The sequence below is a fragment of the Balaenoptera physalus genome (genome assembly GCF_965194825.1).
Source record: "Balaenoptera physalus genome assembly, chromosome: 4".
Classification (NCBI taxonomy): domain Eukaryota; kingdom Metazoa; phylum Chordata; class Mammalia; order Artiodactyla; family Balaenopteridae; genus Balaenoptera; species Balaenoptera physalus.
Genome location: NC_138891.1, coordinates 77,036,172 through 77,063,489, shown reverse-complemented (window position 1 = coordinate 77,063,489; position 27,318 = coordinate 77,036,172). Strand labels below are relative to the sequence as shown.

General features: G+C 46.9%; 1 protein-coding gene across 7 annotated transcripts in view; it reads right to left on the bottom strand.

Annotated features, from left to right (window-relative positions):
* The window catches only part of MYLK (myosin light chain kinase), a 270,332-nt gene that overhangs the window by 172,303 nt on the left and 70,711 nt on the right, over positions 1-27,318 (bottom strand). For 3 of the 7 annotated variants that reach the window (XM_082460943.1, XM_082460942.1, XM_082460945.1), the window contains one exon: positions 7,460-7,627. In XM_082460943.1, the coding sequence (XP_082317069.1) occupies positions 7,460-7,624 (165 nt within the window). In that variant the 5' untranslated portion in view covers positions 7,625-7,627. Of the gene's footprint in view, positions 1-7,459; positions 7,628-13,180; positions 13,312-13,381; positions 13,557-27,318 lie in introns of those variants that run through there. The other 4 variants (XM_082460940.1, XM_082460941.1, XM_082460944.1 and 1 more) reach the window with 3 other exon arrangements.

Below are 27,318 nucleotides of genomic sequence, written 5' to 3'. Positions count from 1 at the left end.
TGTACATGGGTCCATTTGTATATGTAAAAGCATATACAGATTTATGCTTATATTTGCATAGAATATTTCCAGACAGATACCCAAATTGTTAATGGTGACTACCTCTGGAGAGCAGAAGTACAGGTCAAGGCAAGGAACACTTTTACTTTGCTGGAATTTTTGTTTTAAAAAGAGTTTAACATTTAAATCATTTTTTTTCTTTATAATAAAATTATAGGCACAGAGATGATTAATGAATAATACGTTTTTAAAAGGCCAAAGTAGTCAACTCTTTCCTGCGGTTATTACTCATGAATGATTTTATGTGATTATTGGGAATCTTCCACATCCTATTACCATGGCTCCTCTGTCCTCTACTAAAATGCTTTAAAGAGAAGACATACTTAAGGAAAGTAGCCTGAAGGAGGTAGGGTTTAAATAGGACCTTGATGCTGGATAAGATGCAGTGGGAGAAGGAAGGGCATTCTTGATAAAGGCATGGCCTCAGGTAAAGAAGGGAGCAGGGAATAGGATGGGGGAAAAGGAGACAAGACCCTAAGAAGCATGGGACCAAATCCCTATGGACTTGACTGGCAAGAGGTCTCGAGTCAGACCCTACCAACCTGGTTCTCAAGGGAACCAAACACTTATTGAGCATCCATCATGTGGCAGGCATTGTGCTACTCCTGGGACACAGAGATGAATAAGAAACAGTCACTGAGTTCAAGGAACCAGATGAGACCTGTAAAAGGGATGACATCAATGGTGCGAGGAATACAAGATTTGGACCCTAAAGTACTGCCTCCTTCACTTTCTGACATAACCTTGGCAAGGTTTGTAATTACTCCGAGCCCCTGGGTTCTTCCTCTATAAAAAATGGGGATATGAGGGCATTATGCTAAGTGAAATAAGTCAGACAGAGAAAGACAAATACTGCATGATATCACTTATATGTAGAATCTAAAAAATACAACAAACTAGTGAACATAAAAAGAGACGCAGACTCACAGACACAGAGAACAAACTAGTGGCTACCAGTGGGGGGGGGGGGAGGGGCACTGTAGAGGTGGGGTGTGGGAGGTACAAACTACTGGCTGTAAGATGGGTTTAAGGATGTATTGAACAACATGGGGACTACAGCCAATATTTTGCAATAATTGTAAATGGAGTATAACCATTAAAAATTGTATTAAAGGGACTTCCCTGGTGGTGAAGTGGTTAGGAATCCGCCTGCCAATGCAGGGGACACGGGTTCAAGCCCTGGTCTGGGAAGATCCCACATGCCGCGGAGCAACTAAGCTGAGCCTGTGCTTTAGAGCCTGCGAGCCACAACTACTGAGCCCGCGTGCTGCAGCTACTGAAGCCGGCGCGCCTAGAGCCCGTGTTCCACAACAAGAGAAGCCACCGCAATGAGAAGCCCGCGCACCGCAACAAAGAGTAGCCCCCGCTGGACACAGCCAGAGAAAACCCGTGCACAGCAACAAAGACCCAACACAGCCAAAAATAAATAAACAAATAAATAAATTTATTAAAAAAAGTTGTATTAAAAAATTTTTTTTAACTTTTAAAAATGGGGATAAAGCTACTTTACCATGAGGACAAAATGACGAAGACCATATGCCTGGCGCCAACAGGCCTATCACACTTTGCCCCCACTCCTAATCGATAGGGAAGATAAAATGCTTTCCTTGTTTACCCTTTCTCCGCAAAGGTGATACCAGAACAAAGCACGGTTGCGTTTGTGTGGGTGAGCAGGGCTGGGGTGGGCTATAGGGAGGAAGGGAGGAAGAGGGGTCAGGGCTGGAGAGCTTGGAGCTGATTGGAAGGGCCTTGTGGGCAGCGCTGAGGAACCTCAGCCAAGGTTCGAGGAGTGAAGCAGGGAGGTGACATAGTCAGACCTGCATTGTTGGAAGGACCAACTGGAAGGACAGAAGTCAGGAAGCAAGAAACCAGTTTCCAAGCCACTGCAAACCTCATCTTAATCTCCTCTAAATTCCTATAGTACAAACTATTTAATTGAACTATTTCAAGCATCTAATTATACTGTCATATCCTACTGTTTTATAGGCACATGTTTTTCTCAAGAACCACATCATTAACACTTCTGAGGACAGAGAATTCCCTGATGATCCACTGGTTGGGACTCGGCACTTTCACGCTTTCACTGCCGGGGCCTGGGTTCGATCCCTGGTTGGGGGGGATGGGGACTAAGATCCCGCAAGCCATGGCCAAAGAAAAGACTTCTGAGGGCAGAAAGCAGACCAGATGCTTCCTTCAAGACTTCCTTCAGACTTCTCTAAGTGGTTGAGCGCTTCTGAGATAGAAGCAAACTGGGAAGAAGTTAGTGGGGGAAGGATACCAATGTGGGTTAAAGTGGAAATTGAGTTATTCACGCTTTCATGGGTCAGGCCTTCCCTGTTCCCTTCCTCCACCCTCCACGCCTTAAACACGTCTTAATGAGGCCAGGCTAGCCCGTTATTGTGAAGCCCCCTTCAGTGAAAGCCGAGCCCCTCAGTCTGGACTGAAACCTCATTTGGGCTGTACTTCAAGAGGCACTAAAGTATCAGCTCGTTTGATTCACAGCACAGCCAGGGCCTATCACTATGTTTGCTTTTTCTGATAAGAATGAATTCCAGGGCAGAAGGGAAGAAATCTCCAGTAATTTTAGTATTTTTCCTACCATCTCGCTCCTTTCACACTTGACTCCATGTTGGGGGAAGCAGCCCATCAGCACTTTAGCCGCCCTCGGGGGCAACAGAGCAGCTGGAGGCATTTCAGTCAGCCCTTGACACGTGGGACTCCGCTATCTGTCCGTGGAGGCCCCCAGCACCCTGGGCCCAGCAACACTCACGAGGCAGTGGCACAGTCCATCCTATGCTGTCAGGGTCCTGCTATACCCGTGGGCGGACAACAGATCCCCACAACTGAGTTTCATCTACCTTCTTATCCCCCCAAGCAAACAGCTGCCCCTTGACCATCCCACTCAGGCCTAGGTAAGTCTTCTCACAGGAATAGGCCCACCCAGGCCTCAGAAGTGGGCTCAGGGCCCTTTGGTGGAGAATTCCAGGGTCCTGGGTGCTCAGAACATGGCAGGTGGTGTGGCTCCCCTGGGTATATCCCTTGAGCAGAGAGATCCCCTGCTCTTGGGCAAGGGTGCAGCCAGATGAAGGAACAGGGATTTCTAGAATGTGGGCTCAGGTTGCCTGGGTCTAAAGGTGGTACTGATGAGATATAGATCCAAAGTTGTATGAGTTCTGGTACCTATAATCTCCTTAAGCTGGTAGAGAGAAAAAAAAAAAAAAAAGGTGGGGCAGGGTAGGTAGCTTTGCCCTAATCAGTAGACCCTGATCAAATAGTAGTTTTCTGTAATGACATTAAATCACCACTTAACGCCATATGGTTGACTTTCTCTCATAGACCCTAGACCCTGTTGGTTCAAGCCAGATGGCCACAGCCAGGGAAGAACAAATTCCTCTAGAATGCTTTAACTGCACGGCCACATTCAACTCAAGCACTCCCCTCACTGTTGGTAGATTTGGTAAAGGTCTGAAAGGGTTTTTTAGTTCTTCTCTGTGTTATGTCTTCTCCCCTGTTTATTCCCATCATTCAAAGAGACGATATCTCCACATGCATCTCATTAGGTGTTGTTTATCAGTTAGGAACACTTTCTATAAAATTTCCTGTGTGAATAACCACAGCCAAAGATCCTATCTAGGAAACTCTCTAAGCCTTAGGACTTCTGTCTCTTAGCTGCTGGTCTTTATGCTCCCTCCACAGCTGTACCCCCCCCACCCCCTATGCCCACCCCAACCAATCCTTTGTACTCTGGCTTGTTCCCTCATGGTTTTAATATGGCTGCCTGAGCACCAGCCATCAAATCTGCATTCAAGGCAGGAAGCAGGGGAGGGGTGGAATATGAGAGAACCAGTGACTTGTTTTGTTTTAATCAGAAAAGCAAATGCTTTCCTAGGAATACCCTAGCTGACTTCAGCCAAATGTGTCACTGAGCAACTCTTAGCTGCAAAGGAAAACTTCACAATGACCTCTAGAATGGAAAAGGGAAGGGCAAAGGGGGTTGGTCGTGGGTTACATGTCGGTCCAAAGTATCTGCCACAAAGTGGAAAAACCCTAAAGGATGTGATTGACTGAGACCCACAGAGCTGAACATCTCACAGTTTGGAGCTTCTCAGAAAAAGACAAGAACCACAAGGGGCACCTGTGGTCCTGTTTTAGGGTCATCAAGTCTTTTTGATAGAAACAGGACAGCGGGGAGGAAGGGATTCATTAAGTCTTTGGCCTAAAAATAGGATAAAGAGGAAGTGAGGTGGGGCGGGCAACAGTTTTTACCTCTTTCAGGAATAAAACCAGAAAACACAAGGTTGAACCAACTTCTGATTACCAGCTTCAGAAGGCAGTAGGAAACAAACCTTTATAACTTCCTCACATCTGTGGGGTCCATTGTGTTTCTACAGTTATGGGAGGATCCCATGCCCTCTGCAGAAGAAGCTGGGACATCCTAGTACCCTCCACACCCAGGCTTTAGGGCTTGAGCTGGTAGTGGCAACTTTTTAGAGGGGTGTGGGGGGAGAGGAAAGCAGACAGAGGCCCTGAGGGCTGCTGCAAGGAAGAGAAGGGTTCCTGCTGGCTGCCATGGGTGCCAGCCTGGGCCTAAGAAGTAGCTTGAAGGCTTATTTTAAAAGTCACTCCGTTGTAAGAGATTCTGCAAGAGCCCAGTGACTGGAGAGCTGAGGTCCTGAGGTCGCTGTGAAACTGACACCAGGACTTGCTGGTGCAGAATGAGCCTCTAGAACAGGATGCGTCCCAGGGCCCGGAGAGGGCTGCAGGACAGGTCAAGTGGCCACAGCAGAGCAGGTTAACATGCCCTAGGGGCAGAGAAGCCCTGGCTGTGATCAGGGGATGACTGTTTGGCGCTTGGTCTTTTAAAACTAGAAACTCCTGCTCTAAGCTCATGTCACGCAGGCCACCACCACCCTACCTTTCCCTTCCCTGAGGGGGCCAGGTCAGGAACACCCTCTGCTCATCTGCATCTCTGTATCCAAACAACCACTTCCTCATCCTGGAGTCACTTGACATGGCCCTTCCCTGATGCAAGGCGTTCCTTTGCTTCAGTGATAATACACACTGGCAGCATGCTAGTTTACAGAGCGCTTTCTAAGACAGCCCCTCCCTCTGTGTTTCTCTTTGTAAGTTCTGAGATGGAGCCAGACACTCCACCTAACATCTCTCTGGAACTGTCTTCCTTCTGTGTCCACTATACACCAGCATGCTCTCAAGGTGCTGTTCTGGGTTAATTCCAGGAAGTTGGTGAGTGGTAACGGAGCTCCGAAGGCTGACCTCTAAGGAACACATTCCCTTTGACCTACAGCCCACAGGTAATATACAAAGTCACCTATTTCCTCAATATAAGTAAAATAAAATGTTCACATAGAGAATGCCCTACTTTAAGAATACTGCAATCAGCATTGTGAATGCATGAAATGCCATCGAATTGTTTAAGACAGTTAAATTTATGTATATGAACGTCACCTCATTTAAAAAAATACTGTTATTACTACACTTCTTGACTTTATGAACTGCTTTTACCATTTTCTTCTTCAACTCGTTTTCTTTTCACATCCCTGCAGGCCAGAAAATATAGAAACAACTAGTTATTTCTTCTCAGATAAGGAAACTGAGGTCCAGAGAAGGTCTGACCTGCCAACCAGCGGATAACTGAGCAACAGAGAACTCCAGTGTGTGGACTCCTGGGCCAGTGCTCATTCTACAAAGGTTCCAGGGCAAACGGCCCGAAGGCTCCGCTCCTTCATGACCTCCAAAGTCAGCAAAGGAAGCAAGGCCTCTTCATCTGTAGAAGCTAAGTCATCTCTTACTCTCTGAATTGAGGGAGGAGTTCGTCTCTGACAAGCAATAGGGCAGGAAGGTGGGTATGGATCAGTTTTGCTAAGCCGTTTTTCAGAAGTTCACGTTGCATTTTTTAAGTGTAAATCCAGTGTTTTATAACATATTCACAAAGTTGTGCAACCACCACCACTACCTAATTTCTGAACATTCATCATCCCCCAAAGAAACCCTGCACCGCTCGGCGGTCACTCCCCACTCCTCCCCGCTAGCCCTCAGCAACCACTCATCTACTGTTAGTCGCTACACTTTTGCCTGTTCTGGACATTTCAGATAAGTGCAGTCATTCAGTATGTGGCCTTCTGTGTCTGGCTTCTTTCATTTAGCATGTTCTCAGTGTTCATCCACGTTGTCGTGTGCATCAGTACTTCACTCCCATTTCTAAATCCCCAGGGACTCCTCCTGTTGCTTCTTTCCTGACAGCTGTGGGGATGTGGGGATGGAGGGACCACAGTCAGGGCAACAGAAAAAAGCCCTCATCCTGGTAGAGCCCAGAGAGAAGAAACAGACCCCTCACCAACATTCCCCTTCTTCAAGTAAAACATATGACGAGGAACGTCAGATCCACCAGCAAACAGTTAACTATACAGACCTGTGCAGAGCACACAGCCCCTGAATACTCTCCAGATGACCATGCAGCCAAACGTGCCACTTAAGCAGAGGCAAGGCCCAGTGTCATTCAGGAAGAGTGATGCCCTTGACTCCTTCATTCCACAAGCTTTCAGGTCCCTGCTCTTAACTTGTAGACTCATAGCACAACCTATGAGTTCCTCATCACCTCAGCTGTCTTCTGCTCGGATCAAAGCCTTCTAGCTGCTACAGCATTTCCTGGGGGAGATCGTCCGTGTTTAATCCAGGACAAATATTACTTGCACACCCCTGACTTCCACGTGCATCTCTGCATCAAGCTGATGATCTGACTTCCTGGTGGCCTGAGCCAGCAGCTTACTAAAAGTCTCTCCAATGGGGCATAACCTCGATATTCTCACAGCTATTCTTCCCATCTTCCTCTTCTCCTTTCTAGTACAAGGTGGACAAGGAATTATCATTGCCTGTTTGCAGAGGAAGAAATGGAGGCCCAGTAAAAGCAAGAGACCAGTACCCATTAGCAAAAGGTGACAGAACTGAGATAAGGGGTCTTATCTCCCACCCCACTGCTCTGGATGTACCATGTGGATACACGAGAGGGTTAGTTAACCAAACACTCCTTCCAGGTAGAAAGTGAGAGAAAAGTGAGAGTTAGTTCTCAATTGTCAGATCTGAGACTTCCTGCCACCAGCCGCCCTCTTTTTCTCCTAGAATCAGGTGCATGAACCCAGAACACGACTTGCATTCATAGCAAAACATCAGTGCCCCTCCCCACCCCCAAATTCTCCAGCACGGCCCAAAGTCAACCATAAACAAAAGAAATAGGGCCGATGGGCGTATATCCACTTTACTTGTGAGTCCAAAAGGAAAGCAGGCTTTCTGGCGGGTCAGCCTGCCGAGGAGAAGGCCGGAGCAGAAGCAACCACCCCGCCCCACATCCCCTGCAAGCCGCCCACCCAGCCTCACTCCTTACCCTCCCTTCAAACTTGGCGGTGGCCCCTTCCTTGATGCAGAGGTTCCGAGGGGGCAAAATGAAAGCAGGGGCCTCGGTCAGGGGCATGGAGCCGACTCTCGAGCGATCCACGGTGAGGGAGGTTTTGGAAACGTGCGTCGAGGCAGCCAGCTTCACATCCCCCATGGTCTGCAAACAGGAAGGAAGATCAGGTCAGACGAGACAAAGTACAGCCCGTCCTCCCTGCAGGCGGCCAGCGTGCCCAGGGTGCTGGTTGGGGCCGCAGTGTCGTGGGCTTTACAGGGAGCCCCACTAGGTCAGGGGCCACCTGGAGCTCCTCTCTGGGAATGAGAGTCCCGGTGTCCCCTACATGCAAAGCTGCAGGGGTGAAGCCCAGTCCGTCCCAGACGCCAGCTCCCAGGGCCACGTCCTGGTCTCCCCAAAACCCCATGGAGAACTTCCAGGAAGGGGGCAGCTAGAACAGGAACAGAGAAACCAGATGTTTCTCGGCGTTTTTACAATGGATATCTGAAGTCATACTTAATGGTCACTCAACCTTCAGAATCTATATCTGCATTAGGCACTCAAGGTGAAAGTAAAAGCTGCTTTTGCCTGAACTGTGAGGGCTCTTGGGCTAAAGAAAAATGGGATCCATAGTCCAAGAAAGAAAAGAGTTTAGGGTTAATATGGCAAGGATCCTGGGTGAGGTGAGGTGAGATTGTGGGGTTGAAAGCAGGGAAGGAAGCAACGCTAGGGAGGACCCTAGCCACTTCTGGGGACCGGATTGTGAAAAAGCCTCAAAAGTCATAGAACGTCAGAGAAGGGAGCATTTTAAGGTTATCCAGGCTAACTCCTCCATTTATAACTGAGGCCCAGAGAAGGTAAGTCACTCACTCAAAGAGACAAAGCAAAATGATGGCATCACTGGCAAGAAAACCTCAGGCTCCTGACTCCTGGTCCAGGGCCCCGTTGGGACTAGACAAGATGTCTATGGGGGCTGGCAGGTTGATTGGAACAAAGGGATTTCCTTAGGGTTAATTCTAGAAGTGGAATTAGTAACAGGTATGAATCAGTTCTTGCTTGCAAATTACAGAAATGAACTCTGGCTCTCATAAATGGAGAAGGGATCTGTTGGAAAGACGGGGAGTAGGGAAGCTAGCAAAGTCCACAGGAAAGGCTGGAGAACCAGGCTGGGAAAACAGGCAGCAATCGAGAGAAGCCAGGTTGTCAGAACCTAGCCAAGGTCACTGGACACCCGTTGCCACCCCCTGGAATATGTCCCAAGTATCCCTGCTCCAGATTTCAAGTCCAGGTAGGAGCCTCACCAGGCTGGGATGGTTTCAGGTTGGGGACCACATCTTACTCAGCATGGAATCCACGGTACCTGGCCTATCACAGGCTTGCAACAAACGTCTGCTAAACTGAAGAGGAAGAGTATTTCCAGTTTTTATTCTTCTGTTCATTTTCTTGGGATCGTCAGTCACAAGCCTATGTCCCATGCCAAGTGGGGTAAGCTGACAGAAATGAACAGTGATATCTGGGCATGTAATTAGTTTGTTTAAATTTAATAACATCTAACAAAACTAAAATGGAGGTTACAAGTTAAAGTAACAAAGACCTAGGTTTGTTTTTAACAGGGCACATCCCCTGCTTGACAAAGCCAGCTTTCTCTTTCACTGATGAGGTATTAGCTTTGCAAACAAAATCCTTTCCAAATGATAAGACTCACAGGTTCACTGTAGTTAAGTAACAATAAAAACCAAATTTATGTAGCACTTACTATATACCAGGAACTATTCTAAACACTTTATAAATAATAGCTCAATTGCTCCTTACAACAACACTGTGAGACAGATGATCTCATCATCCCCATTTTATGGATTAGAAACCGAGGCTCACTGAGATTAAGTCATTTGCCCAGGGTCAGAGTATTTAGTAGAGGGCAGAACTGGCATTTGATCCCAGGTGTCTGGCACCAAAGCTCCTATTCTTAACCACTGGACCCTCTTTTTTTTTTTTAATTAATTTATTTATTTTTGGCTGCGCTGGGTCTTTGTTGCTGTGCGCGGGCTTTCTCTAGTTGCAGCAAGCGGGGGTTACTCTTCGTTGCAGTGCGTGGGCTTCTCACTGCAGCTCTTGTTGCAGAGCACGGGCTCTAGGCACATGGGCTTCAGTAGTCGTGGCACGTGGGCTCAGTAGTTGTGGCACACGGGCTTAGTTGCTCCTCGGCATGTGGGATCTTCCCGGATCAGGGCTCGAACCCGTGTCCCCTGCATTGGCAGGTGGATTCTTAATCACTATGCCACCAGGGAAGTCCCCCACTGGACCCTCTTGCTTCCTATTAGCAGTCCGAGTTGGCTGGTGGGAAGGGGGTCTGAGGTTGGGGTAATAAGCGAAAAAGCTGACAGCTGCTACCACACACACATAACGCTGAGATCTTCCGTATGACACAGCATACCAACGACAACATTAAAAGGCATTTGATGATCTGGGATAAAATGTTTGCAACAAGAATGAAGGACTAGGATATTTTATATATAAGAAAACAGCCTGACAGATAATGGGTAGAGCTATCACTTGGACGGTTTACAGAAGATAGACAAATGACCACAACACAAATGGAAGCTGCCTAGCCTCAATCAGAACCCAAGAGTGCAAATTAAGGACACGTTATTATTTTAAAAAACTAACCAAACTGACATTTAAAAAGAAAGATAACATACAATACCGGTGAGACTGTGGGTACTCATACCCTTCCGAGGAGTATAAACTGAAGCAATCTTTCTGGAAAGCAATTTGTCAAAAAGATTCTGAAAAAAATGTCCATCTCTTTCCCCAGGAATCCTACATTTAGTAGTGTATTATTGGGAAAGAATCAGAGATGCAGCCCCAAATTTATATATGAGAATGCTAATCACATTACTTATAGGAAAATAAATAGAAAAATAATCCAGTTAAATAGAAATAGGAAAAAAAAAACCAAACAGTTAAATATCCAACAGTGAGAATTGGTTAAATACAGTAGAATATCAGGCAGATATATGAGTGTATATTTACAAGGAAAATAATAATAGGAATTTAATGATATAGAAATTTTAAACTAAAAATAAGTTTCATTATGGAAAATTTCAAACAGAAAAGTAGAAAGAATGATAAAATGAGCACCTCAAATACCTATCACCTAGATTCAACAGTTAACATTTTGCCATATTTATATCATTGTGTTTGTGTATGTGTTTGCAGAACCATTTCAAGGTAATCAGGATATAATTTTAATGGCAAGAATCAGGATAGAGTCATTCACTCAATTAAAATATATTTATTGAACATCCACCATGTTGCAAGCTAGGTGCTAGGGATACAGCAGTGAGCAATTACATGTGCATGTGTGGTGAGTGTGATAACATGGGGTTCTTATATCCTGCAGAGCCTCCCAGGACCATACCCCAGAGGGGACACTGTTCCCTCTGCCCTCCTCCACTGCCACTGAAGTGAGGTGACAAATACACTCTGTGCTGCCAGCGCCAGGGGTGGGGTGGAGGGAGGGCAGGTATCACAAGGGTGGTCCCCAGCCGCAAGTCCAGGGCACTGCTACTTTCCAGCTATTAGCTGGTCAAGGTACTTCAACTCTCCTGGCCTCAGTTTCCTTTTCTATAAAATGAGAATGATAATATCAATCTCACAAAGTTGAGAGGAGGATTTGAACGACAGTATATATAAAACACTTAGTACAGCGTAAAAGGCACTCAATAATTGGTAGCTGTCAACATGGTCATCATCCAGCTCCCAAAGGGAAAGCAAGTTCCCCAACCCTGCAGGAGACAGACCCTTTTCACCAAGGACGGCAAGCCCAGGCCAGCCTGATTATCCTCAAGGCAAGGGTATCTGAGTGGGATTATTGTATAACAGCAGTGGGAAGCATATGGCAGACCATGAGAAGGTGGGTAGGAGGGCCTGGGGCCCCCTGACAGCCTCCGCAGCACTGTCCTGTGTGTCCTAGCACGGAACGGGCAGGGTGCATGCACCAGACATCGTGCTCAGCCCTAATCTCACTCAATCTCCTGGTCCTGCAAGGCAGTTCTGATTATTCTCCTTTCACAAACGAGGACACCCGGGCTCAGAAAACCAACTACACTTGTCCAAGGTCACATAGCTAAGAAGTGGAAACCAAACTGAATTCTGATCGTAGCCATACCCTGTGGGCTTCCTGGAGGGCCCCCGGACCCAGACTAGGCATTTCCTGCCTTCCCCAGTAATGGGAGATGCGATAGGCAGAGGCTTGGGAGTTGCATAAAGGAAGGGGGGCGGGGGTATGTAACACCCCCTTCTGCTCTCAGTTCTGGCTTTCAAAGGCACAAGACTCTTCCACTCTGCTTTCGGGGGAGCTAGAAACTAAGAGTGGTGACATCGGGCTCAGAATCCTCTCTATAAATCCTCTTGATCTTGACCTTCTGAGGTCTCCTGAAGGCCCTGGATGCTATCATCAAAAGGAACATGCTTGGCCCCATACACACAGAAGACAGAAGTCATCCATCCCTGGGCGGGTGGGAAGGTCTGGCTTCAGGTCAGAAACAGAACAGGCAAGTCAATACAGCAAGTGCCCTGCGAGGGGTGGGGGAGGGTGCGTAGGGCAGTTATTAACCACCACACAGGCAGAACCAGAGCCCAATCCCAGGCTGGCCAGGCACACCAAACAGCTCTGCTCAGCCCATCACCCCGCCCACTGCCATCAGCCGCATAAACAGACTCCGTCCACACTGCCAATTAATGGTTACTGGCATATCTGGAATGCTCTACCAATAATAATAATAATAATAATAAATCAAACCAAACCATCCTTGTTCCCTTCTAACCCCTCATCCAGCCTGTTGACCACACTCCAGTCCAGAGCACCAGAGGTGGCTTCTGCAATAATTTCTCTATCGGCTGAGCAGTACTCAGTGGCTGGAGTCAAATACACCTACCCAGGGGGTTTCGTTCAGCACCAGTTAAATGCAGATCAAGAAGAGACAGAAGTAAGAAGAGAAAAAAAAAAGGAGGAGGGGATCAGAAGAGCAGTGGTCTGAGGGCTGGAAGCCACACACTGCCGTACACACAATGCTTGGGCCAAAGCTCACCTCCAAATAAGGTTTTCACAAGTAGCAGAATTTATTAATCCTTCAAAGCAGCACTAAATTAATTTGACTTTAATTTGATCAAAAGCACTTTCAATTGTCTCTTGAACCCAGAAAGGAACACTTTCAACTGTGGCCAAGAGAGAGGGCAAAAAGACTGAGGCAAAAAGACTCAGAGAAAAGTTTAAAATCAAGAATCAAGTTACACAGCAGAACAAGTTTAGAGAAACCAGCTGCCCCCTTCCCTACCCAAAGTGCATACATTTTAAATGATCGTGGTCCTTAAGCACCTGATCCGGCAGCAAGGCATCCTGGAGATACCATACCTTCCCTACAGGGAAGGGCTCCCAGCGGGCTCTGCACTGGAAGCCTGGCCGAACCCCCGGAGCCACAGGCACACAGCAAACACAGCAAACCACCGAGGTGCAAATGCCCCAGACAAAGACAGCTCCCTCTCCCCACCTTAATCCTCTCTCTTCAGAGCATTCAAATCCGGACAAATTCCCTTATCTCTCCTAATCCTGGAACGAGCTGCTCCTTGGCTGTGGGCTGTGCCTGCTGACTTGCTGTGATCCACGGGAGCAGGCAGTGCGGCAGGGTCACACACCAGAGAACAGACACGCCTTACCGTGACCTCTTCCCCGGGCAGCTCTCCCATGAGTCGGGACGCGTGGACGGCCACGCTTTACCACCGTACTGCAGAGACACCTGTCCAAGATCTGTCCGAGAAGGAAGACAGTGAAGGAGAGCCAGAGATGTAGCAGAGCCCAGGGCCAGACTGAAAAGTTAAGGGGCGTTCGTCTGACTGCTCACAGATGTTGCAACTTGCCTTGCCCCGGGCAGCCAACTTCACCCGGTCAGAGGGATGTGTGGTTCCAATCCGCCCAGCTGGGGTGACCTTTGAAACCCCTGGCTGTCAGCTGCAGAGGCTCTGAGTGGAGTCCCGGGAAAACCAGGGATGGAAGCTCACAGGTTTTTACTTGTTCAGAGCTGCAGGTTCCAATCTGAGTGTGGAGCAAAGGGAGGACACTGTCAAGCCGAGAGCTGAGTCCTTGGAGGGGCTGGGCACACCCCCAACTCCACACCCATCTCTAGGCACATGTGGCCTGGGATTACCACCCAGGGCTCATGGGACCCTTGCCTCCTGAGACCCAGCTCCCTCCTCCTTGAGCGGAAGAAGCCCTGTTTATGATCCCTGGAGTGGGAGCAAGCTCAGAGAGCAGATGGATGGGGGACTCCTGTGTTCCTGTCTTAAGGAATCTGGGCTGAGATTTGAACCATGCTCCACAGACTGTGTTCACGTTGAGAACAGGACCTAGCAGCGCGGGTCCTGACCCCTGGAGAGCTTCAGGAGTGGTCCCTGGCGCATACTTCTAAAACATGGTGGCGAGAGGATGCCCAGTCCAGTCCTTCTCCTCCAGGGGACAGAAGGTATTTCTGTAGTTCCAAAGGAATCTCTCATCCTATGCAACTCACACCTTGGGACAGACTGCAGATGTCCAAATCAGAAATGATGTGGATTTAAGCTTTTCTACTGGCTCATGTCTGATTCTTGAGTAACTGGCCTTCTCCTAACACCTAGCTGACTCCTTAGCCACTAGCTCAGCAGTTCTCAAACTTTTTGGTCTCAGGGTCCCTTCATACTCCTAAAATTATTGAAGATCCCAAAGAGCTTTTGTGTGTGAATTGCTGCTATCAATATTTTACTGTATTAAATTAAATTTTTACTGTATTAAAACTAAGAAATAGTAGTTCATTTAAAACATCAATAATAAGCCCATTAGGTTAACATAAATAACACTTTTAAAAGAAAAATACATTTTCTGAAACAAAACGAAAAAAACAGTTTAGTAAGAAGAGTTGTTTGTTTTTGCACATTTCTTTAATGTCTGGCTTAATAGAAGACAGCTAGATTTTCATATGTGCTTCTGCATCCAGTTGGTTGTGGCATCAGTGTTCGTACCTGCTGGAAAACTTCATTTGAGAGAAAAGGAGAGTGAAAAAAGCAATGACATCTTATTATAAAAAGCAAATGACATCTTATTACAAAAATTATTTAGACCTCCTGGGCCTATGAAAGAGTCCCAGGGTCCCCAGGGCCCACTTTGAGAACCATTGCTCTACCCTATCTCCTGCTCTCCCCATCACCATCTGTTCTTCTGTCCTCCGTAAAGCACACAAGTGGAAAGGGAATAGTGGTTTTATAGGAGTAGTGGTGTGCGGCTTTGAGGGGCAGGTGGGAGAGAGGGCGAATCAATACCTAATTTGATTCCATCTTTTTTTCCAAGGGGAATGGTTGAACATATGTGGACCAGGGAGATTTGAAGACAGACACTGATGAAGAGAACACCTTTAAGGCAACTGAGTTCTTGGTCAAGACTGAATATGCACCACAGACTCTGGAAGACCTTGCACATGGTAGATAGTTGAATATTTTATGGATAATAAAGGAAGAAATGAATCCAAAAAAACAATGCTCCTCACCCTGAGGAACAGAGATGACTCCAGATCTCGGTCTCCTAGACAGAGGTCTCTGGGGAGCAACCAGAGACTGGAAAGTCATTGTGAATTGGACAGAACTAAGGACAGTAATTCGGACAAAATCGTGGAAGGTGTGTCTATCACACACATCATAGTTGGCCGCCATGCAGTCATGTGGTTATTAGATTAACATCTGTCTCCCCCACTGGAACATAAGCCCCTCCACTAGGTCACGGGTCCTGTGTGGTTCGCTCACTACTGTATCCCTAATGCCTAGAATATGGATGAGCACACAGTAAGTTCTCAACAAATACTTGTGGAATATATGAATAAATTGAAAGTTGGGCTAAAAAAGCATAAAAAATCACTTCCAAACTATGGTATCACTTACTTTTGTTGTGGAGCAAACATGTGAACATTAGAGAGAGGATGTAGGGAAAGGAATGGGCGAACAGGTCACAACAATAAACAGTCTACCTCTCTGGGGCCTGTAGGCATTTGGTTCCAGACACATGGGTACCAGTCCTGGCTCTAAACCTGGCATGTAACTTGTGAATCCTTTCCTCTCTTTGCTTCTCCGGCTGCCTGGGTGTGAAGTGAGCACAATCATACCTGGCCCTGGGTACACTCTCTGGGTTTCCTGCTGGCATCCTTGAGAGACTTGGGCCCAGGTTTCCGGGTTCCTAAGGGATATCAGGTAAAGCCAGCCCACTCCTTCCCGCCCCCCGCCCCAGCTGAGTTCTTCCCTGAGCCCACAGGCAGCCCTTCCCTCCCCATGGCGTCCTGGGCCTTTCCTCTTGAAAGACACATTAAAGGAAGGTCGGGCGGACTTCCCTGGTGGCGCAGTGGTTAAGCATCCGCCTGCCAATGCAGGGCACACGGGGTCGAGCAGCCTGCGTGCCACAACTACTGAAGCCCGTGCGCCTAGAGCCCGTGCTCCGCAACAAGAGAAGCCACTGCAATGAGAGGCCCGTGCGCCGCAACGAAGAGTAGCCCCCGCTCGCCGCAACTAGAGAAAGCCTGTGCTGAGCAACAAAGACCCAACGCAGCCAAAAATAAATAAATAAATAAATAAATAAATAAATAATTTTTTTTAAAAAAGGAAGGCTGGGCTTCTACAGGCAGGTGACCTACCCGCTTCAGCCCGGCCACGTCATCAGAGGAGCAGACCACGGGCAGGAGGAGGGTGCCCGCTCAGCAACTCTACCCTGAGTGCCCACATCTTTGGCAGAAAGTTATTTTTAAATTTTCTTAATAGGGGGTCAAACCAAAAAAACACAGCCAAAGGAACACACAGTGTGAACGAGTGAGGCCTGCTCTCCTGGAGCTGCTCCCTTACTGTTGGGATTCTTGCTTAATTTGAGATTTAAGGAGACCAGCTGAGAGAAGCTTTCTGCAGTAAAAGTCACGTGCAAAGAGAAATCAGAGCCAGAAACCCTGATTACGATTAAGTTAGCAACATGCACACTCCTATCACAGTCTTCGCAACATCCTGAAGTTCACTCAGCTCGTCAGCAGTGTCACCCCTGCAGAAGTACGTTTGGGGTCACAGGCGTGTTTATTCAGCCGTCCCCTTCTCAAATACCTTGCCTCCCCCTCCATCCTGCTAAGCCACGCCGATGTGCCCGTGACATGAGCGCTGTGAGGACGCAGGCGGGAGCAGCCCCACCTCGGTCCGTGGGAGCCCAGGAAATCCACTCGGGGAGCAGGAGCGGCGCTTGCGGCTTCCATCGACAGGGTGCCCCTCAGCAGGGAAGAGACTGCTGTGCGGTCAGATGTGCATTCTCCACTGCGAAACTGTGTGGCCTGAGGCAAGTGACGACCTCGGAAAGTCTTAGTTTACTCATCTGTAAAATGGAGCTACTATTAATACTCTCCTACCTGCAGGGCCGCTATGAGGGTCAGCAATGTGTATAAAAAACAGCCCGGCCCAGTCTCTGGCACAGAATAAGTGCTCCATCCATGGTGGCTGCTACTGTTAATGTTGTTGGTGTCACTGTTGTTTTAAGATTTAAGATTTCTGTCAGAAGCTCAGAGGATAGAAGCAGCCTTGGCCAACAAGGGGGCCAGCTCAGGAAAACTGGCAGGCAGCACCTGACGGTTAAGTAGCTCAGAGAGTCAGAGGCTCCAGTGCTCACTGAGGCTGCACCCTAGCCACTGTGTGACCTTGAGAAAGCCACTTCCCAGCTCTGGTTCTCTCTCTGACCTGAAGGGCCTCTCTGGACCTTCCTGCCCTAGTTCACCTGTGTCTCTAGGACTGTTGCCAGCTCTCCATAGGACACCTGGGCAGGTAGGAAAGGTTCCAGCAGGGGGAGCCAAGCCCACAGCAGAGACAAGATGCTTTGGGACACCAGGAGAGGAGAAAGAAGAGACTTCTGTTCCAGGCCCTCCACGCAGGGCTTCACAGGCTGACAGGCGCGTCTGGTCCTCATGGCACACTTGTGAGACACAGGCACAAGCCATGAAGACTGAAGCCTGGGCCGGCGCTAGGAATGGGCATGAATGCAGTCATTCCAGCTTCGCAGCCTCTGGCCTCTCCCAGGTCGAGCTTCTGATTCTGTGAGGTCTGTCCAGAGAGGGGCTGGGGCTGAAAGAGCTGAGGGGAAACCCCAGGAAAAAGAGGAGAAAAAGGAACCAATAATGGTTCCTGTTTAGTGAGCACTTATTAAGTGTCAGGAGTGGACTAAGTACTTAAGGTGATTCCCTTAGCAGAGAGGCAAATATTAACAGCAAAATTAATGGGGCAGGGTGCTGGGGAGAGTCATTTGCTCATAAAGTAAGTGGACTATATTCCTTTTTTTTCTACCACTTCATTCTTCCTCTCTTTCCTCCAATTTAGCCAACATTTAGTAATTTATTTTGAAACTGGAGTCTTGGACAGGGGGAGCACATGGGAGGGGTGGCAGGTGGGCAGGGGTGGTGCGTGCGCTATTAGGGACGTAGTGTCCGAGGGGTGAGAGTGGAGGGGAGGGAGTAAAGGGAAGGGTCCCCACTCTGTGCCCTGAGCCTGCCCGGCCATTCCCCTCCTGGTCTTTAGTGAAGCCTAGGAAAGCTCTGGAAAAGAAGGCCCAGGAAGGGAGTCCATGATTCTGCTGATCACACCCTCCCTGGAGGGACCCTGAGCAGCTTCTCCAGCTCCAGACAGGCATGTCCCATCCCGTCTTTCTGAGTCACTGGAAGCACATGCTGCCCCTCGGCTTTCTGCCGGGAGCTGGCCCTGTGGTGATGCTCTGAGGGGACCGGCCCAGAGGACCCTATGCCGGGAGGGCCCTTGGATGCTGAGCACGGCTGCCAGTGAACCGTGAGCGGAGCGGAGCTCGCCCAGGCCCGGCTACTGAACACGGACCCAGCTTCTCTCCACACAGTTTAGGGGAGTTGCCAGCTCCCCATGGTCTGTTTCTCCTGGGAAGACACTAGCCCTGTGGCTGGACTAATGCCTGGCTGATGCGAGGAGAGAGAATGAGAAAGACCTTTCCCTGTGACAGGCTCAGGCACCGGCTGGAACAGTGTCTTCCAAGGAGGGGGGGAGCGGGAAGCACAGTCGACAGGAGGGTCTGCAGAGATGTGGATGCTGATGAGAACTAGGGCTGAGTCTGAAGACTCTCTCCAGCCACAGGCGTCCACAGCTCCTGCTGGACCTCCTGGGGCCCAAGCTGGCTCCACCACGTCCCTGTTTCCCCGAGCTTCCCTTACTGAGAGGTGTGGGGATCCTTCTTTGGCAAACCCTGACACAGCATGAGAATATGAGGCAAGCCAGCCTGCTTCACCAACTCCTACAGGCTCCGGGATTTGAAATGCGAACTTGTAATTGTTTTCTGCTTACTCCCACAGAGGAAACCTGCCTCTTCCAGCTGAAGCCAAAGGCCCGGCCAACAATGTATGCATTTCTAGTTTCTCTCCCACTCTTGGTTAGCACTGAGACAAGGGGGCAGGTGCACAGAGAAGAGGAATGAGGATGGAGCCAAGACCGGGTGTCTCCAACATGCCAGAGGAGGGAGGGCATTAAATCCAGGTGGGTTTTTCCCCTGGAATTTTTAGGTTGGCTGCCCCAACCAGAGAGAAATGATCAGTTCCTACTCTAGGGTCAAGCCCAGAGCTGAATCAAGAACGCTGTTGGGGTAACCGCCAGTCCTGGGACACTAGGAACAAGAAATTGACAATCTAAGAGTAAGCTGGGTGGTGATGCCAAGCCAGCGGACTTGGGCAAGCCATCCCATCACAGGCTGTGTAGTCAGACATGCTGCACTTGAACCTGCTTCTGCCACTTAGTAGCCAGATGACCACGGGTGATTTACTTAATCTCTCTAAACCTCAATATTCCCATCCGTAAATCTGTTCTGTAGGGCTCTGTGGAGATTAGAGGGAAGGTCAAGTATCTAACACAAAGTAGATATTCAGAATACCCAACACACTGTAACTGCAATGCAATTTCTAAGCATGCCTGGCACATAGCAAGCACTTAGCAAATTATGACTCTCTGGTAACAGTCAACTAGGAGGACCAATCAGAGGTATCACATTTCACTTATATGTTCTCATTCATTGAAATATTGCCTCAGGGACTTCTCTGGTGGTCCAGTGGTAAAGAATCCGCCTTCTAATGCCGGGGACATGGGTTCAATCCCTGGTCAGGGAACTAAGATCCCACATGCTGCAGGACAACTAAGCCTGAACGCCACAACTACTGAGCTCACGTGCCTCAATGAGAGAGCCCACGTGCCACAAACTATAGAGCCCACGTGCTCTGGAGCCCTCACGTCACAACTAGAGAGAGAAAACCCACACACCACAACTAGAGAGAAGCCTATGCCTCAATGAAAGATTCTGCACATCTCAATGAAGACCCCGTGTGCAACTAAGACCCGACGCAGACAAAAAAAAGAAATTAAAAAAAAAAAAAGAAATACTGCCTCAAACATAGCCTCATCTATCACAGAGAGTAGATTACTAATTCACACTCTTACATTGACTTCTTTTACTCAGTTACTTGTCATTGGCTAGACAATATGCATTGCTCTCATCCCAAATTCTAGCTTCCTGGTTAGAACAGTGGAATACAGCTGGATCGCAGAATGTGAGGGTTGGTAAGGGACCTAAATCATCTAGCCCAACCCCCTCACTTTACAGATGAGGAAGTGGGCCCAGAGTGGACTTATGTATCCTCAAAGACCGGAGGAGGGCAGGGATCTCTGAAGTTTCCAAGGCACGAGAATTCATGAGAATGAATCAGGATCATCTAAGCAAGTGAGCCCTGCAGTAGACAGCTGAGCTGGGCAGGGGAAGATGGTGGTACATGTCTCAGTGCAAGGAAACTCACCTGGGAAAGGGGTGGGTCAAGGGAGGTTTTGAGAGATATAGTCATTAAATTGATTGAGACTAGGTTGCAGAGGGCCTAGAGGGTAGCATGTTCTTAGATAATGCTACCAAAAGCTTTTGATTTATAATAAACTTCGAGCTACTGACAATTTATGAAATACTTTCCCAATCAAGATCTCATTTCAACTTCACAACATATTGAGATACGTTACAACCCCATTTTATTGATAGGAAATCTGAGGCTCAAAGACCAAGTGACTTGCCTAAAGTCAATAGCTAATAAAGCAGAACTAGAATCCAGTCTTTCTTACTCCAAATCCTGGCTCAATTTGGTAACATGCTCGGGAAGGATTTAGCAAGATATGTTGAATCTTATCATAATAAACACCATGCCCAAAAGGAAATTTCCAGTATAACAACTGTGTTGATAGTCCCTCAGATTTTATTGGAATGATACCTGATGGGTACAGATTTGACTAATGTAGTCAATCCCCTGCCCAGAGAAAGCCCCTTTTTTTTGTCCCAAACAAATTGGTGACTTCATTTCAATCCCTCTTGCCTGAGGGAGAGACCATGCTTACTGGCTAATCTCTAGCAAGTCTATGTAGGACTCACGCCACCATCAGTAAATATGCCTCACCCCACGCACAGAGATGCTCTCTCTTCCCATTCACAGGCCAGACATCTCTGTGTTCTCCCCCAAAACGTGCTGCTCTTCTCCAGACTCCCCTCGGTTCTCCTCCCTCTGTCTGGGCACAACCCCAGACCCTGGCCTTGGGTGCTGCATTAGAATGGCCAGGAGGATGCTTTGGCAGTGTGACAAGCCCTGTGTTTCCACAGGCAGTTCACCCCTTGCCCTTACCTGCCCTCCCATGACATGAGGACCTGTCCCCAGTACAGCCTCCAGTTCTGGATGAGAAACAATGGCTTAGTGTTTCCTGGAATTTACCTGGGGTGGTGGAGAGCTGCCAACCCAACCCAACCAGGTTTATCAGCCCAAGGGAAGAAAGTCAGGCTCAGACACAGCCCTGCTCCTCCTTCAGGCTTCTTCAGTCTTCATTCTGAGGGGCTGCATCATCTTCCCTCCTCTGCTGGTGGCACCCACCTAGCACTGTGCAGCCCCACTAGGGTGAGGGGCACAGGGGAGCCTGTCTCTCGAGGTTCCTTTAGGATTCTTGGGTACCAACCTCAGGCCCTTTGTGGAGGAGACTTGCTCACCCTGGTAACCTGAAATTCAGGGCTGGAAGGGACCTTAGAAATGATGCCATTGGGGGGACCTTCAAGACGGTGGAGGAGTAAGACGTGGCGATCACCTTCCTTGCCCCAAATACATCAAAAATATATCTACATGTGGAACAACCCCTACAGAACACCTACTGAACGCTGGCAGAAGACCTCAGACTTCCCAAAAGGCAAGAAAATCCCCACGTACCTGGGTGGGGATTTTCTGGCAAAAAATTGTACCTGGCAAAAGAAAAAAGAAAAAACAGAGACAAAAAGTAGGGGCAGGACCTGCACCTCGGGGAGGGAGCTGTGAAGGAGGAAAAGTTTCCACACACTAGGAAGCCCCTTCACTGGCAGAGACTGAGGGCGGTGGAGGGGGGGCTTCGGAGCCACAGAGGAGAGCGCAGCAACAGGGGTGCGGAGAGATTCCTGCACAGAGGATCAGTACTGACCAGCACTCACCAGCCTGAGAGGCTTGTCTGCTCACCCGCCAGCTGGGACAGGTGGGGGCTGGGAGCTGAGGCTCGGGCTTCAGAGGTCAGATCCCAGGGAGAGGACTGGGGTTGGCTGCGTGAACACAGCCTGAGGGGGCTACTGCGCCACAGCTAGCCGGGAGGGAGTCTGGGAAAAAGTCTGGACCTGCCTAAGAGGCAAGAGACCATTGTTTCGGGGTGTGCGAGGAGAGGGGATTCCTTCCCCCTGTGCCCACAGAAGGCAGAGCACCACCTAAGTGAGCTCCAGAGACGGGCACAAGCCACGAATACCAGCTCAGACCCCAAAGACAGGCATAAAACACTAATGCTGCTGCTGCAGCCACCAAGAAGCCTGTGTGCAAGCACAGATCACTATCCACACACACCCCCTCCCCACCCCACCCCACTGGGAACCTATGCAGCCCTGCACTGTCAGGGTCCTGTGATCCAGGGACAACTTCCCCGGGAGAACACACGGGGCACCTCAGGCTGTTGCAACATCACACTGGCCTCTGCCGCCGCAGGCTCGCCCCGCATTCCAATTATGCTACCGTACCCCTCCCTCCCCCGGGTCTGAGTGAACAAGAGAGCCCTAATCAGCCGTGGCTTTAACCCCCTCCTGTCTGGGCAGGGAACAGGTGCCTGAGGGCGACCTACATGCAAAGGTGGGGCCAAAACCAAAGCTGAAACCCAGGAGCTGTGGGAACAAAGAAGAGAAAGGGAAATCTCTCCGTGTAGCCTCAAGGGCATCGGATTTAATCCCCACAATCAACTTGAGGTACCCTACATCTGTGGAATGCCTGAATAGGCAATGAACGAATCGTCCCAAAATTGAGGCGGTGGACTTTGGGAACAACTGTAGATTTGGGGTTTGCTGTCTATGACTGATTTGTTTCTGATTTTTATGTTTATCTTAGTTTAGTTTTTAGTGCTTGTTATAATTGGTGAATTTGTTTATTGGTTTGGTTGCTCTCTTCTTTTTTATTATTATTATTTTAATAATTAAAAAAATTTTTGTTTTTAATATATTTTCTTTCTTTCTTCTTCTCTCCCTTTTCTTCTGAGCCGAGTGACAGACAGGGTCTTGGTGCTCCAGCCTGGTGTCAGGCCTGAGGCTCCGAGGTGGGAGAGCCGAGTTCAGCACACTGGACCACCACAGACCTCCCGGCCCCACGTAATATCAATTGGCAAGAGCTCTCCCAGAGATCTTTGTCTCAATGCTAAGAACAAGCTCCACCCAATGGCCAGCAAGCTCCAGGCTAGACGCCCCATGCCAAACAAGACGACAGGAACACAACCCCACCCATTAGCAGAGAGGCTGCCTAACATCATACTAAGTTCACAGACACCCCGAAACACACCACCGGATGCGGCCCTGCCCACTAGAAAGACAAGATCCAGCCCCACCCACCAGAAAACAGGCACCAGTCCCCTCCACCAGGAAGCCTACACAAGCCACTGAACCAACCTTAGCCACTGGGGGCAGACACCAAAATCAATGGGAACTACGAACCTGCAGCCTGTGAAAAGGAGACCCCAAACACAGTAAGTTAAACAAAATGAGAAGACAGAGAAATATGCAGATGAAGGAACAAGGTAAAAAAACCACTAGACCAAATAAATGAAGAGGAAATAGGCAGTCGACCTGAAAAAGAATTCAAAGTAATGATAGTAAAGATGATCCAAAATCTTGGAAATAGAATGGAGAAAATACAAGACACGTTTCACAAGGACCTAGAAGAACTAAAGAGTGAACAAACAATGATGAACAACACAATAAATGAAATTAAAAATTCTCTAGAAGGAATCAATAACAGAATAACTGAGGCAGAAGAATGGATAAATGACCTGGAAGATAAAATAGTGGAAATAACTACTGCAGAGCAGAATAAAGAAAAAAGAATGAAAAGAATTGAGGACAGTCCCAGAGACCTCTGGGACAACATTAAATGCACCAACATTCGAATTATAGGGGTCCCAGAAGAAGAGAAAAAGAAAGGGTCTGAGAACATATTTGAAGAGATTATAGTTGAAAACTTCCCTAACATGGGAAAGGAAATAGTCAATCAAGTCCAGGAAGCACAGAGAGCCCCATACAGGATAAATCCAAGGAGAAACATGCCAAGACGCATATTAATCAAACTATCAAAAATTAAATATAAAGAAAAAATATTAAAAGCAGCAAGGGAAAAGCAACAAATAACATACAAGGGAATCCCCAAAAGGTTAACAGCTGATTTTTCAGCAGAAACTCTGCAAGCCAGAAGTGAGTGGCAGGACATATTTAAAGTGATGATAAGGAAAAACCTACAAACAAGATTACTCTACCTGGCAAGGATCTCATTCAGTTTTGATGGAGAAATTAAAACCTTTACAGACAAGCAAAAGTTAAGAGAATTGAGCACCACCAAACCAGCTTTACAACAAATGCTAAAGGAACTTCTCTAGGCAGGAAACACAAGAGAAGGAAAAGACCTACAATAACAAACCCAAAACAATTAAGCAAATGGTAATGGGAACATACTATTGATAATTACCTTAAAAGTAGATGCATTAAATGCTCCAACCAAAAGACACAGACTGTCTGAATGGATACAAAAACAAGACCTGTGTATATGCAGTCTACAAGAGACCCACTTCAGACCTAGGGACACATACAGACTGAAAGTGAGGGGATGGGAAAAGATATTCCAGGCAAATGGAAATCAAAAGAAAGCTAGAGTAACAATTCTCATATCAGACAAAATAGACTTTAAAATAAAGACTATTACAAGAGACAAAGAAGGACACTACATAATGATCAAGGGACTGATCCAAGAAGAAGATATAACCATCATAAATATTTATGCACCCAACATAGGAGCACCTCAATACATAAGGCAAATGCTAACAGCCATAAAACGGGAAATCGACAGTAACATAATAATAGTAGGGGACTTTAACACCCCAGTTTCACCAATGGACAGACCATCCAAAATGAAAATAAGGAAACACAAGCTTTAAATGATACATTAGACCAGATGGACTTAATTGATATTTATAGGACATTCCATCCAAAAACAACAGAATACACTTTCTTCTCAAGTGCTCATGGAACATTCTCCAGGATAGATCATATCTTGGGTCACAAATCAAGCCTCAGTAAACTTAAGAAAATTGAAATCGTATCAAGTATCTTTTCCGACAACAATGCTATCAGACTAGATACCAATTACAGGAAAAAAGCTGTAAAAAATACAAACACATGGAGGCTAAATGATACAGTACTAAATAACCAAGAGATCACTGAAGAAATCAAACAGGAAGTCAAAAAATACATAGAAACAAATGACAATGAAAACGTGACAACCCAAAACCTATGGGATGCAGCAAAAGCAGTTCTAAGAGGGGAGCATATAGCAATACAATCCTACCTAAAGAAACAAGAAAAATCTCAAATAAACAACCTAACTTTACACCTAAAGCAATTAGAGAAAGAAGAACAAAAAAAACCCAAAAGTTAGCAGAAGGAAAGAAATCATAAAGATGAGATCTGAAATAAATGAAAAAGAAATGAAGGAAAGAATAGCAAAGATCCATAAAACTAAAAGCTGCTTCTTTGAGAAGATAAAATTGATAAACCATTAGCCAGACTCATCAAGAAAAAAAGGGAGAAGACTCAAATCAACAGAATTAGAAATGAAAAAGGAGAAGTAACAACTGACACTGCAGAAATACAAAGGATCATGAGAGATTACTACAAGCAACTATATGCCAATAAAATGGGCAATCTGGAAGAAATGGACAAATTCTTAGAAAAGCACAACCTTCCGAGACTGAACCAGGAAGGAATAGAAAATATAAACAGACCAATCACAAGCACTGAAATTGAAACTGTGATTAAAAATCTTCCAACAAACAAAAGCCCAGGACCAGATGACTTCACAGGCGAATTCTATCAAACATTTACAGAAGAACTAACACCTATCCTTCTCAAACTCTTGCAAAATATAGCAGAGGGAGCAACACTCCCAAACTCATTCTATGAGGCCACCATCACCGTGATACCAAAACCAGACAAAGATGTCACAAAGAAAGAAAACTACAGGCCAATATCACTGATGAATATAACTGCAAAAATCCTCAACAAAATATTAGCAAACAGAATCCAACAGCACATTAAAAGGATCATACACCTTGATCAAGGGGGGTTTATCCCAGGAATGCAAGGATTCTTCAATATATGCAGATCAATCAATGTGATACACCATATTAACAAACTGAAGGATAAAAACCATACGATGATCTCAATTGATACAGAAAAAGCTTTTGACAAAATTCAACACCCATCCATGATAAAAACTCTCCAGAAAGTAGGCACAGAGGGAACCTACCTCAACATAATAAAGGCCATATATGATAAACCCACAACCAACATCGTTCTCAATGGTGAAAAACTGAAACCATTTCCTCTAAGATCAGGAACAAGACAAGGTTGCCCACTCTCACCACTATTATTCAACATAGTTTTGGAAGTTGTAGCCACAGCAATCAGAGAAGAAAAAGAAATAAAAGGAATCCAAATCGGAAACGAAGAAGTAAAACTGTCACTGTTTGCAGATGACATGATACTATACATAGAGAATCCTAAAGATGCTACCAGAAAACTACTAGAGCTAATCAATGAATCTGGTAAAGTAGCAGGATACAAAATTAATGCACAGAAATCTCTTGCATTCCTATACACTAATGACAAAAAAGTCTGAAAAAGAAATTAAGGAAACACTCCCATTTACCACTGCAACAAAAAGAATAAAATACCTAGGAATAAACCTAGCTAAGGAGACAAAAGACCTGTATGCAGAAAACTATAAGACACTGATGAAAGAAATTAAAGACGATACAAACAGATGGAGAGATATACCATGTTCTTGGATTGGAAGAATCAACATTGTGAAAATGACTCTACTACCCAAAGTAATCTACAGATTCAATGCAATCCCTATCAAACTACCAATGGCATTTTTCACAGAACTAGAACAAAAAAATTCACAATCTGTATGGAAACACAAAAAACCCTAAATAGCCAAAGCAATCTTGAGAAAGAAAAATGGAGCTGGAGGAATCAGGCTCCTGGACTCCAGACTATACTACAAAGCTACAGTAATCAAGACAGTATGGTACTAGCACAAAAACAGAAATATAGATCAATGGAACAGGATAGAAAGCCCAGAGATAAACCCACACACATATGGTCACCTCATCTTTGATAAAGGAGGCAAGAATATACAATG